A 17,080-nucleotide genomic window follows, 5' to 3' on the forward strand; every position below is an offset into this window, starting at 1 on the left:
GAGAGGAGAGGAGACAGCAAACACAAGACTGAAATTCCCTCTCCGGCTGCAACATCGGTTAAAGATGTGCATGTTTATGTGCAATCATTGGCACACATACATCTCTGTACGTTTGTTGAACTGTGCAGATCTGAGATGATGGTTGCCTTGGGCTGTCTTTTTTGTATTTTGCAGTCTCTATAGGCCCCAGTCCAATCCATTAAGGGCTGGCAGAGAGATCAGCTTCGTAAAATATGCGTGAGAGCTCCTTCATATGACACTGGATGCTATAGACAACTATCTTATTGTATTTGCATGGTAGAGAAAACACAGAATAAACCTATTGTATTTTAACCTCATCTACTCTAAATCACAAGAAAAGGTAGTTTCACTTAATACAAATGAGCATGCAGCCTGCAGTCATTATGTGTTTACTGCACCGTCTAGGTAAGACAAGGACCAAATGAGAGCGACAAAAAGTGTCATCTGAGGATAATCTGTCATCTTAGTCATTTTCCACTCAGTATCTTAAACACACATGACAGAATTACAATACGGTACCTTCCTTCGGTGAGATGGCACTATAAAGAATGTTTCAATTTCATGTTTTTGGAGGAAGGCGTTCCTTTCATGTCCATTTCCAGGTTCCACCTCATAATCTCCATTTAGGCACTCCAGCGTAGATCTGGTGATGTGGACTTTCCTGAGGAAAACAAGGAGCAATATTACACAACACTTTTTTTTTCTTCTCATAACATACAGTAACAAGCAAAACATTAAGAGCCAACTCGAGTGATTGTGTTATTGTTTGGATTTTTTAAAAGTCAAGTCTCAAAAAGTCGCTGCTAAATTGCTCTGTATGAAACTGTAGCCATAAAATGTTGGATTATGTTGAAGGCCCTGCTGTACAGTATGTGTGGATAGTGTATAGCAAGATTAGCTTTTATATGCAGAAAACCAGTGAAATACATTGTCAGTAAATAATAGTGTTGTAGTCAAGACCACACTAACCGAGGCCAAGACATACCTGAGTCCAGAGTGCTCAGAGAACGAGAAAAACACCCATAATTGAATACCATAGTGTACAATAAGATTTCAACATTCAAAGTAGATCACATATCAATCATTAAAAATGTGTTTTAAGAGCTCCACAAAAAAAGAGACTACTGTTAGACCTGTGTTCATGAGGCTGTTATTCATGTAATAACCCAGTACTGACCCTGGAAGTCCTCCAGCCTCCATCACATTGGCTAAGGTCACATCATTGGACCACACATCATACTGCCATTTCCTGAGGCCCAGCACTCCACACAGCACCCGACCTGTGTGCAAGCCCACACGCATATTCAGGTTGACTTCTGTGGCCTCGGCTACTGACCTGCAGGGGCACAACATGTAGAGTGTCAGAGTGAGGTAAAGAGATCAAATCAAATCTATATGTCCAGTAAATATGAGGCAGAGCATTATGAGGTAGAGCAGAAATAACATGTAATACAAAGACGTTAAGAGTGCCTTTCAAGATGCTTTAGTGGCTTTATTTGGGCATCTATGATTCACTGACTTTCATACACTGAAGTTTATACTTTATTTAAATCAAGTAGCCGAGGGTTCAACCTTTTGTGTTTTATAAATATTTAAAGGTGAGTGTGTAAAACCTCTGCTTTTATCTGTGGTTGTTGAAATAGATAAACCTTGAAGCCTCTGGGATACATTTTTTCACATCAATGTTAGGAGACTTCACAAAAAAAAAAGTTAAAAAAAAGCTGTTAGTGTAATACAATAAATCTCAAATTAAAATGCTATTTGACGGGTAAAAATCTACTTATATTGGCGTATATCTTCGATAAAATTAACCAACACTGATAGACACTAGATAAACAAATATCGACTGGCATTATCAGCTATAGTCGATTAATGGGTTGGTCTCTATTAAAAAATTACAATAAAGAAATAATCCATATTGTTAATGATTGTGTCATTAGCTTCTGTAGGTCATAGATGTATCAGTAAACATTTGTCCGTTTTCATAAATAGTTAAAAAGTCCTCAGTGAAGCTTTATTTTTGTTGTTGGTCCATTTCTGAAGACTAGGAGGGCATACGTAGAAGATTGCGTTTTGCTTGATCATCTAAATATTCAATTTAATCCCAGTGTTTGTAAAGTTTAGATAAACTTCAATCTAAGCATTAACAGTCATTTCTGATACCTGTAGACGCTCCTTTTAGCTGCCTAATGAAAAAAAGAGGTCTGTTGTGAATTTGAGTCATCAGTGTTAAATCTAACAAGTCTGCTATATCAACAACATTTTGATGAAAGCTTTCCTAATTTTTAATCAACGTCAGTTCATGTGACTTGCACATCCTAAATTAGGAACGATGTAAAATCTGAAACAACCATCATTCCTTGTAAGATTCTGTGTGTCAAGGAGTGGAGAGGAAACAGACAGCTTGCTCGAACACACCAAAATAGAACAAAGAACAAAAGGACTGCTTGTTTGAGCATTTCTGTTTAATCGGTGATGAGGAGAAAGTGTGATCCTAAGAAATAGACTTCCATGCAAGTCATGGCATTTTCTGTTTTAATCCTCTGCTGCATCTCCATCTCTCACCCTCCGCCTTCCAAACTATATAGGCTACAGCATGTGAGGAGAAAACAGGCTTTTTCAAGCTCAATAAAATAATTTATTTTCTCTCTCCAACAGATTCTTTTCTCTCAGCCAACTGCATCCCTGTTTGCTCAAATGTTCAGAGTTAGAATTCACTTACACAGCCCACATGGGTAATAAAAACGGCTGTGGTTTACCCAACTTAAATCTCTAAACATGAAATTAGTGAAATAGACTGTTGAGTTAGATTTTCAAAAATTACTCAGTTTCTGCAAAATCCATTAACAAAGCAAATTCTATTGAACCATATAATGTATTGAGCCCTGGGCGGCGTGACACCACAAAAACATCTGAGCTCCCTCTGCTACTGGTTGCAGTATAGTACAGTGGGTACAGAAATTATTCAGACCCCTTGAAATTTTTCACTCTTTGTTTCATTGCAGCCATTTGCTAAAATCAAAAAAAGTTAACTTTGTTCCTCATTAATGTACACTCAGCACCCCATCTTGACAGAATGTATAAGTATTCAGACCCTTTGCTGTGACGCTCATATTAATGCTGTCCATTTCTTCTGATCCTCCTTGAGATGGTTCTGCTCCTTCATTGGAGTCCAGCTGTGTTTAATTTAACTGATTGGACTCGATTAGGAAAGGCACACACCTGTCTAGATAAGACCTTACAGCTCACAGTGCATGTCAGAGCAAATGAGAATCATGAGGTCGAAGGAACTGCCCAAGGAGCTCAGAGACAGAATTCTGGTAAGTCACAGATCTGGCCACGGTTACAAAAGAATTTCTGCAGCATTCAAGGTTCCCAAGAGCACAGTGGCCTCCATAATCCTTAAATGGAAGAAGTTTGGGACGACCAGAACTCTTCCTAGACCTGGCTGTCCAGCCAAACTGAGCAATCGTAGGAGAGGAGCTTGGGTGAGAGAGAAGAACCCAAAGATCACTGTGGCTGAGCTCCAGAGATGCAGGAGGGAGATGGGAGAAAGTTCCATAAAGTCAACCTTTTTGTAGAACTAGAGGAGGTTAAGATCTCGTCTATCTTTAGAATCCTCCGTCATCAAAAAAACTGAACACTCACGTTATGGTGTCAATCATGTCCAGACCCATCTCTACACAGCAGTGGGCGTGGTCAGTCTTGGGTTGGGTCAGGCCGGACACACAGTAGTAACAATCGCCCAGGATCTTAATCCTGCGACAGTGGTTCTCCTGCACATGACAAAAGGAGTGAAACTGTGATTAAATATCCTCTTAGAGGAATGAGCTAAAACAAGTTTCAGAAACAAAATCAACTTGAACAGAACAAATTCTGCATTTCCACCTAAGGCATTTCAAAGCATCTCATAGGAATCAACAATGAACTAAGTTTAAAAAAAACAAAACAACAACATTAAAACAGAGTACCAAAGGCATCAATCTCTCAGTTTAATTAAAGTTTCACCAGAGGTATCTGAGACCAGTTGTGTTTGTGTTAAATATGCTGACATTTAATTATAGTTTATCCATTACACTGATTCATCACCGTAATTTGTGAGCATTGCTTCGAGCTATCCATTGATGCAACTTTCGAGGTCATTCAAGTTTATGGTGAAGTTTTATGATATTGTTTTTTATGGCCTTTAAAATCTTAGCGTAACACTCTCAGCTGCTGACTATGACACAACTCAACGTTTTTGGAAAAAGTGTATTCCCTTATGTATGCATGTAGCATCAATAATGCCCAGTAGTTTTTGACACTTTGAATGTGACAAACTACAGGACATGCTTAGAAAAGAAGTTGTCATCAAGATAAAAACCCTAATCAGGGGAACCCAGATTCAGCTTCAGGCAAAGTCTCTGTTTTATTTAATTTTCTTAATTTACACAAGTGTCCCAGTACAGTGTCTTACCCCTGTCAAATGACATTAAGGAAAGACTGCTATTTGCACAGCAGTTTTGTTATTGAAGTATGACACCAAAAACCCTAAAAACTTAACTGACAAACAATCTCACTTTTAGGTAGCGTACTTGTTGATTCGCTTGAAATACCACCCACAAGTCTGGTCACTGAATATAAGGCTAATTTGGGCAGTCAGTTAGCCTAGTTTGGCACAGATACTGGAAACACATAATAAAGGCTAGCCTATAATATACTCCTAAAGTAAATACATTCATCCCAAAGAAAGAAATTCTAGAGCTAACTAGGCTAGCTGATGATCACAGGGGAGTTGAGTTGAGGTGATTGTTTATATATTTAGCAGACAGACACGTGACTGTTTTCTACTAGCTCTACGTAGAAAGCAAAAAAGTGTGCCCAGTTAAAAAATAAATGCACAAAATCATAGAAATGCAAGGCAGTGACAAAAATCGTTAGAACCAGTCTAACAAGAATACAACATATACCAGTACTGCTGTGATCTCCACATGTATTACCTGTTCTTTATTCTCTTTCTCTCCTGAGACTCAGAACATACACCAACACTGAAATGGTTCTCACAATGCAGCTCTACATCACAGGATCAGCCTCACTTTGGGGAATAAGGTGAGTCACTCTCTCTATCTCTCTCTCTTTAGGGACAATAAGCAGAGGCATGAAAAGGCTGCTTACAAATATAACACATTATTAGAGGATATGAGCACCAGACATTCATTTTACCGGAGAGACCAGCATAATGTTGACGCCTTCTCATAACCCTTTATTGTTTCCATAGAGGAAATGGGATCACTGGCCATGCACGTGCAACACACAAAGAGTCATAATTAGGCATGGTGATGGGCATGAGACAAGATGATGTTCTATTTTTAAAATGGACACCATTCAGCTTTCAGAAAAAAAAAAAAAAAAAAACAATACAGCTAGAATTCATCATGGCAGCAAGAGTTTTCATGGTTTGGTTTAACATGGTTTCGGTTTCGGTGTGTTCAGTGACATGGTGGCAGTGTTCCTCATGGGGAAAATATACTTAGTCACAAAAGTACAAAGTAAAAAAACAAACAGCAGCAGTGAAATGAGGCCATACAGCATGAACTATGAAGAGTTTTGTGCGACTCTGTTAGATAAACAGTTCCTATTAAAACATTGTTCTGAACACTGAACTCCATACTGGGAAAAAAAACCATTTTGAATGATTGAAGACACACAGTAATAAACGTAATTAGCAACATGCTTTCTGTGCAGGGCCAATATATACACAGAGATTATAGAAACAAATGTTCTATTAGCTTCAGGATAACAAATGATTTATAATATTAACACTTCACTGGTCTGTTATAAGCATGGTAGCATACAGGCATTTTCAGTCACAAATCTTAGTGAAATATTCTCAAGCTGTCTCATTTCACCAACAGTGGAAATACTTCGTTTCGTGTGAGTAATAACAACTAGTTTAATGAAAGCTACAGAGTTTAACTGTTGCTATGGAAACAGCTCTGACTGTAGATTGCAAAAAAAACAACATTTGTTTAGCAGAAGAAATTAATCATTTTAAATTCATAAAATCCTTTCTAAATCAATCTATTTCAACTAGCTACGTTCCTTAATCAGTAGCTGTGTAGTAAGCGGGACAATGTAAAGTGAGTGGGTTGTTAGCTTAGCGCTCCTGATCCTGCTCGTCCTGTTGAGGTTCCATTCAGCAATAACAACCTGCTCACTACACATTATCTCTTACATAATGACTTATACAGATCCAACATGATACTTAAGTGTGTGGCAATATGTAAATAGTAAATTGTTAATATATGTCCTGAAATATAAAGTGCCGTCTACTACAATTCTACAATTCATTTAGCAAACACTTTTTTTTATCCGGAACGACGTATCAGAAAGTACAACACAAGCCAGGATATAGAAAGGAAGAAACAATGTCAGTAAGTGCAAACAGACAGCTTTAAGTCTTATCTGGCACACATGCTGCTGACAGGCAGTGCACAGAGGCAAAGCACAACATCCACAGCTGTTCTAGAGAGCTCGATTCAGCATCAAAACCATCCTAAGATCGCCATTATCAAACAAAACCATCCTCATCATCATCATCATCACTATAACCATCAATAATATCATGAAGGTCACAGATATTCAGGAGAGGGCTGGATCTGTTGCTTTTTCTTATAGGTGCAAAGGGACCTTCAGATCAAATGGAGTTTGGTGGTTCATTACACCATCGGGGTGGGACAGAGGAGAAGACTCGAGTTCGAGACTTGGGGCCCTGTTGTGAAGGGTTGACAGACCGTAGTGGACAGGAGGGAGTGTAGACCTGTTCCTTCGTCCTTCTGTTAACAGACTATTAATTTAGCAAACATTTTAATATCTATAGAAAAATACATCTGTATTTCTTATTGACATTGCTCTCTCTCTGTTATAAGTAATCTCCTATGAAGTCAAGCCATCTTGAAAGTGTCATTATTGGAAGACCCGCTGGGGTGTCCTCAGGTTAACTGAGGTCATGTGAGCAGTAACAGATGGAGCTGTAGAGAGCCATGTCGAAGATAGGAAGCAGGGAAAGCCCCAGTGCTTACAGAGTCTCCTACTCTGTACTTTTCCTTTGCTAATCTGCACTCTGTGGGTTTAGGAGCTGATTAAGTCTCAAGCTGGATTACAGCTGTCATGTGACTGAAGCATTGTGGGAAATATAGGTGGTCATCAGCATAAACAAAAGATGGATACAGTGACACCTTCTTTGCATTTTTATTACAAAGGAATGAAAAGCAATAGGAGTTTAGTTTGGACAGATTTAGAACCATATATTTAATGCCCTCAGTGTTTAAAATATATATCATCACATCAAACGTAAGGTCAATACTTTAATATGGAGAGACATTAAAGGGAAGGCAAAAAGGACTCAAAGACAGACAGGGGAAACATTCAGAAAATAATTATGAAGGAAATGATGAGGCAGCTGAGAGAAGCGTTGGTTAATTTCCTACAAGTCCCAAAAGGAGAACGCTGGCACAAACTGTGAGCTGCCTTTCAAACAAACACAAAGATAAGTGATGTGTCATCATTATTGATGGGACTAAAGATAAGGATTTGTGTGTGTGTGTGTGGGGGGGGGGGGGGGTTTTAAAGCAGTACTATATGCCGCTATAAGGCCAGTACACAGTATTTGTTGGAAAATATGGCTTGTTGAGTTATGAAATGTCAACGTTTTATCAATAATGGTCCAAAATGATTCATTACCAGCACACACTGTTGGGCTAAAATCTTTATAAACGCAACATTCGTTTTCAACTTTCCCCCCCAGCCCACTTCCTGGGTATTTTTGGCCTTTTAGTCAACAGACCATGCATTGATTTTATTTCATTTGCAATAATTTATGTAATGCAGCGAATGAATAATGTATGATAGGTGTGTAATCTATTCATGGTATCTGAAAGAGGTAATTAAACCTACCCATAGCTAATGATCAAAATATCCATTTTAATGTTGTTTCGAGCTGACACTGATGCGTAGCCATGCCAATGTTTCGCTTTTGTCTGATTTTTTAGAGTGAGGTCAAAAAAAAGAGTAAACATCAGGCGTTACTCAGAAAAGGTGCAGTCAATGTGAAAATACAAATCAAACAATCACATTAAAGAATCATTCCAAGAGTTGCTGATTCGTGAATGTTACTGAGGTTATTCTCTCATGGACTCAGTTCATCTTGGAAAAGGTTTTTGTAGATTTCATTGGTGTGATTAACTCAGGTTGGAAATATATTTTTTAAATACGTCGGCGATAACTTTTCTAATTTCATCTAATTGACCACCAAACAGGGCACAAGCCTAACCAGCTTTTTTGGCTGTATGGTCATTAACTTGTCAAAGAGGGTCAAAATAAACAAAGAAAATACATAACAAAAACGCTGGTGATACATAATCCTTTTTAATGATGTGACCGGATAGGGTTCAAGAAATCTTCTAATTTTTATTGACCATCCTTATTTTGGGCTTCAGTATTTGTATATTTCTATAATTTAGCTACTTCTGTTAGATATCTACAGGTCTGCTGCAGTAGTATGGCGTTGTACTTGACTAGTGACAAAAAAAGATGTTTTTTCTTATCTTATCGTGTAAAGTTTTGTATAATTCAGGTTGTACAAGTTGTGTCTTTTCATGTTCAACGCAAAGGCAGCCACCACCACGTTGGCCTTTTTCTTCTTCTACAAAACAATTGGTTTTCTCTCTTTCTTCCCCTTCCAGACCTCAAGCTGGCATGTTTGGTTTGGGTTTTACTTCAGTCCACAGTTTTTCAGCTCACATGCGTCTGAGGGAGACTCAACAGTGACTCGACAGTGATCCCTGCACCTGTTCATGGAACCAACCCAAACAGTGTTATATTTGAGTCGTGTTTATGCCCAGACTTTAGCTTTCAGCAGGCAGCTGCCACAGTGTGGGCAGCGAACGCTTCTTGTGCTTCATTTAAAAATAACGTTTTATTAGCAGCTTAACAGCTTGCATTTGTTTGTTTTTTCTTGGCTAAGATGTATTACACGAACCTGCAGACGTGAAAATTATAACCTTGACAGAGAAGATGAAATAAGTTTTAAGAGGTTCACTTATGAGAATCTTTTCAAAAAACTACTTTCTTCAAAAAGAGCAAAAAAATACCACTGCAATGTAATGAAAGTAAAAATATAAAAACTCTGAATAATAACAAAGAGATGTTTCTGAGCTATTCCAGTTAAAAGGGACTGGTATATTAAGTTTAAACTGGAAACTAATGATGGCAACTTAAAAATAAGGGTGACTCGTTTTCCTCTTGAATGGTGTGTAAAAAAAAAAGAAAGAAAGAAAGACAGGGGGATACAAATTTAATGCCGGCTACTCTTCAAGCTTTTCTACAGTCATGATATGAATGAAAAGGGGAACTCTGACTTTTTGAGGGAGTGAGAGGCAGCAGATTGAGAAACATGATTGAGCCAACCTTAAAATGGAAACATGAGAGAGGAAAAGAGCGCAGGGACACAGTGTAGGGAAGTAGGCTGCTGCATGTCAATCAAAAATTACAAAAAAAGCTGCAAAACACTAAGCGGAGGAGTCTTAGAGCCGTGATGCAAGGAGGTGTCGAGAGAGAGGAGAGAAAAGAGAGACAAGAATGAAAAGCTTTGTGAAACTCTGCCATGGAAACAGCGACAAGCACATACACATTAATGTGTACAGACACAAAAGCAATTCCAGTCCAGATCTATTAATGTTATATACTGTAGCATCACAACAAGAATAAATTAATCACAGAGTCTCTCTCCGGAAAGTAGCTGTTGTTTCTGGCACTGAACAGACTGTTGAAGACTCTGCCAGCAGGCGGAAGTGTTTATCGATGGTGGGGGCCTAAAGACGACCAGTTGGTCTGTTAATGTCCTATTCTTGTAATCAATCTTTGAGTCAAATTTCCCTATTATGTAACGTGCGAACACTGAAATATATTTAATGTGTCTTGTTACCTTTAAGATAAAAAGACAATCCCAATTAAATTCAATAAAATGTACAGAATAATTACAGTATCTGCTTCCTTTGTCAATCTGATGTACTATTTGCACTCTCCCGGCCCAACTTTGTGAAGTGATAATGTTTCAATGCTTTTCTGAGATGTTTGCGCCCCTTGTCTCCACTCTCAGCAGGAGTCTTCAGATTCTCAGCCTGTTGGTGAAGAGTTATAATTACTCCCAGCTTGTGTCCATGTGGGTAGTGGGAATCAAACAGCAAATACTGATCAGTGTGGTGATCAGTGGCTTTCCTGTAAACGTCAATTTTTAAGCTGGACCCCCTGACTTAATCTGGTACAGTCTATGGTCTGAAGAGAGACCACGCTTTTTTAGATCTACTAATGTAAATATCATGCTGTTGGTTCTTAATAAAGAGATGCTGTCCATAGCTATTCTTTCCATTCCATCCATATCAATATTTAGAAACAAGGGCACATGTACATGATTAAACTCCATCAGTAGGGTTCTTCAAGATCCAGCCTGCTTTGGTCTCTTACAGCCGCAAACATATATTTAAATCCAAACCTGACCTTAGAAGTTTGCCTATATTCCACTAATTTCTAATTGTTAGCCTGTCAGGTTAATTTCCTCTGGGTGTTGCATATTTATTTGCAGGATGAAAGAGTGCTGTCAAGGAGAGACATAAATTCCCCTCAACTAACAATGTTACGGATGTGGCAGCTTGGGCTCAGTTGAGTAGTTGGTCTCCCAACCGTATGGTTGGGGGTTCAATCCCCAGCTCCTGCAGCAACATGTTGGATGTGTCCTTGGGCAAGACACTTAACCTCAATTTGCTCCACTGAATGTGTGGGGGTGGTAATGCCTCCATACATGGGTGCAAAACATAACCGCTAGGCAATCCAGTGGCCTGGCCTTCTGAAATCTGACACATCTACTACTTCTACATCAACTGGCATGGTTATCTTACTAATGGACTCCTATTTAATGTATCTTGTGTTGCTGTTATGAGGTCGTTTTTATGTGATGTGATTCTGAAGTGAGGTGAGCTTGTTGTGCTTACCATTCACCAGTCTTAGACACATTTCTTGTAAAGAGAGGAGAGGAGAGGAGAGGAAAGGAAAGGAAAGGAGAGAGGATTCTGGGTTTACTAGACTAACAGAACTTGAGGAGAACACTGCGTTCCTGGCCCATTTCCCATGCTGCTTGACAAGTCAAGAGAGTGGACAGGTGGTGTGGGGATGGTGTTGGAAACGTATCATGGGATGATGCCCAATGGCCATGTGGCATCGCCCGCTCTTCGTATGGAACAAGAAGAGTATGCGTGCCCACAATGACCACAGCTATGAGTCACTTGCACTGCCACTTCCTGCCAAAGTGGATCAGAGTGAGTGCGGCTACTGGTCAGGGCAGGTCAAGTGGAGAACATTTGATGACAACTTTCGTAGCGAGGGGAAAGCCTTTGAGTGAAACACAAGACTTCCAACGCCGGCCAAGAGGAGATCAGACCAATTTATTCAATAACAAGCAAAAGGAGGCAGCTCAATAACAACATAGTAACCAATATGCTTTAGGATTGTAGTTGCAATAACCAAACTGCTTCTGCAGATGGGAATGAAAATGTATAATCTTATGATGAATTAAAAGTGCATAAACCTGTTTATAGGGGGGATCTTCTTGTTGTTTTGATTAAGCAGCGAACTTGGGAACATTAAGCCAACACATATTTGCCTAAACCTGCAATTCCTCGAGTGGACGTGTGAAGTATTTTTCACTAAAAGACCATCCGAAAAGTTTGTGCTGCAGCTGCTCTTCCTAATGCGGTAACTTCTGGCCTAATTGACAAGTCTGAGGCTTTAAAAAACTGACCAATGGATGACTTCAAAGTGTCTTTGTCCAAAAGTTAAACAGGCTATGGTTTTGGCGTCAACATTTCAGACAGGGTAGACTGCAGCTACAGGCCCTCTCTTTGAGGTCAGTTCTAATTTGGTGCCTGTAAACAAACAAGCAAAAAAAAAACAACAAAAAAAAAGAAGCTGTGGCCAAGTAATACCTTCTATGAAAGCAAAAAAAGGGTTAGTTGTAATCCTCTGGATTAATGGATTTGACAAGGGCATGGTGTAAGTAACAGAGGCCAGATTAGACATGTAGATAAGGCTGTGGCAGGGTGATCTGCAAGTGCTCAACCCTCTCACCAATAAAAAAAAAAAAAAATACTGCATGTGTCAGCAGAAATCACAATGTTGGAGAAGTAGTGATCTCGCAGAAAGTAAAAAGCAAAGAGTAAAACAAAATCAAGGGCATTTATTTGGATTAGATGGTTTTGCACATTTCTGATATCGTCTTTAGCAACTAGATTAACAACAGCGGTCAAATTCACAGCAAAAGTTGAGTGGATTTTCAGCACTGGATTCACAAAGATTGAAATATTGACAGATGGGAGAGCTGAAATCTTTTCCACATGCAAACCAAGAGAGATTGGGACAAGTGCAACTCATGCAGTCCATTCAAATAGTCAGAGTGGGGGAAAGGTTTAGCTCTGTGTAAATCTGGCCTAGATTAAAGAGGTCTCTGAACTGTTCCTCAAATGAAGCACTGGATAATCATATTAAGCATCATATGGGGTCCAGTATTCAATGTGACATCATCACCATTCTAAGTTGGTACTATGCTGGCATGTGCCACTGCCAGCAGACTATAGCTAAAGCAGTACACACTTAGACACACACACAGACGCACACATACTCTGGGTTTGGACAAAGAGTGCTTAGAGAATAAAGTAGCAGCTTTTATTGCCAACAGTGAAGGTAATTGAGGGATATGTGTTTGGGGGGAAAGGGAAAAAGACTCACCGTGGCAAGCTCATCAAACTTTCCAAAAAGCTCATTCAGCAGTTTAACCAGTTCCTGTGCTGTGCACTGCGAGGCCAGGCTGGTGAAACCCACTATATCTGCAAACAGGATGCTGTAACACAGTGAAAAAGAAGCGTTTGAGTCAATGCATGTAATTAAATAATGTTTAACTTGTAGCCAGTTACACACTATGTAATAATGACAGATGCCAGTCAGGGTCAAAAATGACATATTTAGAAAAACTGCTGTGGGAGGCTGGCATTCTCTCCTCCACCGACTAACGCGAGCCGTCGTGATTGGATTATTAGATGATTGTGGGCGTGGATGACTGAGGCTGACATGAATGAAAGCATGAATGAACTTTGAAAGGTAATGCAATTTTGATGCATGCATGCTGTATAAAGGAAAAAAGAGACTTCATTAGGGAAAAAAATTGAGCTAAAGTGAATTTTTAATACTCTTCTTAGATTACATGTTTCTAGCTAATCAAACTACTCATTAATGACCTACGGCAGCATATAAACTAAAAACAGGCAGAGAAGGAGAGCCTGTACTCTTAACAGACTGACAGCTCAGTCAAGCAAAGAAACTCAAAATAGCAGCAGGAACATCCTCATGGGGATGAAGGGGGAGACATGTCCTGTTAGGAGCCAGTCAGGAACTGTTTGAGGTTAATGCAGTCATCAAGGTGCTGTTACCATCTCCAGGTGAACTTGTATGTGAGATTCAAAGGGCTTTAGATTTTAAATAAAAATCAGAGAAAGCATTGTACATGTCCTTGGTGTTTGTTTTTAGTACTGATGTGGTAACAGTAATAATTACCATCAAGGAAATATACTTACTTTAATTGACAACACACGGGTTGGTGTTTATGAATCAGAAAAGTGATTAGCAGTTACATCAGGTCATTTTTTTCATTTTGCATGAACAAGATAGGCCTCTAAAATTCAGCTGGCTGGCCTAGTCAAACAAGCTTCTAGGTTTCAAGTTTAGTTTTGGCATGAATTAGAGCAAATTGAAATCTGTCTAAAGAGGGAGGAAAACGAGAGATCTGAAAGCTCAGTTTCTGGTTCCTAGCTAAATTAGCCTAGCTTGCAAGTTCTCTCATCACCTTTCAGAGGGAATAAAAGCTCTCATGTGTCTAACACTTACATACTTACATGGTAAATACCCTCCAACCCAATGCCTGAATCTTTGACAGTTTCCACAAATATGTCCCCTAAATGGTTCTTATCCTTTTGTTCATCACCCTTGTGTTTTAATTTGCTGCAACAATGAGGTACAACTCAGATTTAAGAATCAGACAACTTTATTTATCCTAGAGGGGCAATTCAAGACTATGTCAAGGAAACAAACACAGCCACAAAAGCATTCGACAATTACATTAAAATGCCAGTAACAACAAATCAGGAGACGAACAGGCCACCAAATAACATGATAATATATACATAATATATAACAAATCCAGAAATGTATTCAACGGTTACATACCATGCCCCTTTTCAACAAGTTTGAATAAGACTCAGAGCTCCCCAGAACATTTCTGTGAAGTTTCTTGGAAAAAATCCATTCTGATCTGATATTTTATCAAGCCTACATACCCCTATAGGCCTATTTCACCCTGCTCAGAACTGGCTGTTTCTGTGTCTGTAGCTTTAAATGCAAGTGAGCTGTGTTCCACCAGAGCCCTCTTGATGGGCCCGGATGGCTTGGCTTTGCACTATGCCCTATTGTTTACCGCAAGATGGCAGACTCAGAGAGCAAAACAAACACCTAGCTGTGGGAGAGTCGCCCACCTGTCGGAGGGGTTACTGCCCTTTGTGATTTCACAAAGGAAACGGCCTCTTTGAGCACATGTTTTCTGGAAAATGGAGAAAGTAAAAGTCAGAGAGGATGGACTTTTCTCATAATTAGGGGGTTTGTCGACAAACTAGGGACACATATTAGTGTTAGAAAAACATGGTTAAGTGAATCATTCCAATCTGGTTTCTGTTTCCACCACAGCACCAAAACAGCTCTCCTAAAAATCAGTAACAACCTTCGCCTATCCTCTGACAACGGAAACCTCAACATCCTCATCCAACTGGACCTATAAGTGCAGCATTTGACACCATCAACCGTTCCATCCTTTTCTCCCGCCTTGAAACCACTTTCAACATCACAGGCAATGTGCTCTCCTGGCTCAGATCATACCGCTCTGAGAGAAACCAGTTAGTCAGCATAAACCACTGCAAATCACCCACTGCTCCTCTCTCCCACGGTATTCCCCAAGGTTCAGTACGCAGTCCTTTCCACTTCATCATGTCCTGTCAAAGCGTCTTTAAGTATTTAGAAAAGTGCTATATAAATCTAATGTACTATTATATAAAGTGGATTTTGCACAGTATGTGACCTCTAATAAATATATAACTAAATGAGTACTTTAAAAAAAGGTAACCTTACAGGTTACCTATGTGTACAGCAACTAACCATGAATCAATTACAGATGTTAAGCATTCAAGAGAGTATCTGTTTGTACTCCTTGGAGGAACAAGACAGCGCCGTCCAAAGGGCTTTTAATAAAAGAGAGGTGAAAAAATGTGTCCAGGTTGATTTATTATCACTTTGACATTCTGGACCACACGTTCCTTCCACATGGAGCTCAAGTCTTTTAGCTGGACTTTTACGATGAGGATCAGACTGTTCTTGTCCTTCACAGACAACCCATTTTCCAAGGTATTTGTACGTGTTAACTATTTGAACATTTTTACCATGGATAATGCTGGCTTCAGCTTGACTGCAATTCTTCCTTAAATCAATGATCAATTCCTTGGTTTTCATAATGTAAGCTCCAGGCAGCTATTGTTGCACTATTTATACAGCTGTAATATGTACTAAAAAGCAGGGGTGTTAGGACACAGTAGTTCCTATTACAGGTCAAACTGTTAGCGCAGGCAAACAAATAGTAAAATGAATTTCAATGTCTCATCTGAAGCATTCATTTAAAAGCCATCTTGAAATGTGTATAGGGATTCAACAGGGAGATTGGTCCAACAAAAATAGAAGTAACCAACTGTCAGGGCTTTGTTTTCTCCTCCTCTCTTGACTGTCTGTGTGTCTGTGTCTGTGCGTCTTGTGGGCGTGGCGACCTGATCTGAAACCTGGCTCATCTCCACACCTGTCTGTTATCGACTCATCAAATCACAGCTTATGTACTTTAGCTCTCCTTCCACACAGTCAACACAACTGCTTCTCAGACTACACTTAAGCCTTCCTAATTTCATCTTCTCACAAGACAACTGTTTAGCTTGTGAAAACACTGCTAATTATTACAGAGTTCACAGTTACTCTCTCATCTCTACGTGTAGTGACTTACGCGCAATCTGTCACTGTCTGATGTAATGATATGCTACGCACGTTTTAAAATGATGCTTACTGCACATGCACACAGACTCCAGTTAAATGTGAAATACTGCAGTAATGCTGTAACCTTCGGCTTGATTAACTTTTAGAGAATCTTTTAAGAGGATTTATGCAGACAATTCCCCACAACCTATACATTTTTATTCTTTTATTTTCTTCATTTAAGTCAAAAGAAAGTAAGTCTGAGGCATTTGAATGAAGTAAAAAAAACTGTTGTTATGTGCTGCAGAGAGCATCCCACTGAGTGCAAGCACTCTGCTGTCTCATGACCTCACCTGAACCTCAGAACACTCAGTTATTTTTGGTCAGTGTTTACCTCATGCAGACCGCAAGCATAGCCTTGACTTTCACGTGAAGCAAGCATGGAGCATGAGGCCTGTGCCTGGTCAGAAATCACACCACTGAACCGCTAAAGAGTGGCTTGGTTTGAAAAAATTCAGAGAAATGTAACTAGTTTTCTTATTCCTTGGATAACTCACCAAAGACACTATTTTGGATTGATCATGTAATACTAAAAACAGAATTTCCCCTTCGGGGATCAATAATGCAAATCTTCTAATATTATTAGAAATATTGTATATTTTATCTGTATTTATTGTGGATTCAGTGTTATTAAAAAGCACAGCTAAGGTAAAAAGCTTTGCTCTGCAGGGGCACATTATGCTTGAGGTCCATGTGAACATTTGTATATTTAGCTCATACACTCTACTTATCAAATAAAAAAGGAACATCTGGGGTTGAAAAACAGAAGGTTAGTTTCTCTTAACTAACTGTTGGGACAGCTATGATGAATAAAAAAGGGAAAAAAAGTGTCTGAAGCTGAGCTAGCAGTTAACACCCA

The 17,080-nt window shown here is 39.3% G+C and overlaps 1 protein-coding gene across 2 annotated transcripts in view; it reads right to left on the bottom strand.

Annotated features, from left to right (window-relative positions):
- Positions 1-17,080, bottom strand: part of LOC306826744 (adenylate cyclase type 1-like) — a 37,708-nt gene that overhangs the window by 11,573 nt on the left and 9,055 nt on the right. For both annotated transcript variants that reach the window (XM_079348252.1, XM_079348251.1), the window contains exons 4-7: positions 12,838-12,949; positions 3,670-3,797; positions 1,199-1,357; positions 541-682 (exon numbers count right to left, since the gene is read on the bottom strand). In XM_079348252.1, coding sequence (XP_079204378.1) covers positions 541-682; positions 1,199-1,357; positions 3,670-3,797; positions 12,838-12,949 — 541 coding nt within the window. The remainder of the gene's footprint in view (positions 1-540; positions 683-1,198; positions 1,358-3,669; positions 3,798-12,837; positions 12,950-17,080) is intronic.

Source organism: Symphodus melops (assembly GCF_947650265.1).
Source record: "Symphodus melops genome assembly, chromosome: 7".
Lineage (NCBI taxonomy): Eukaryota > Metazoa > Chordata > Actinopteri > Labriformes > Labridae > Symphodus > Symphodus melops.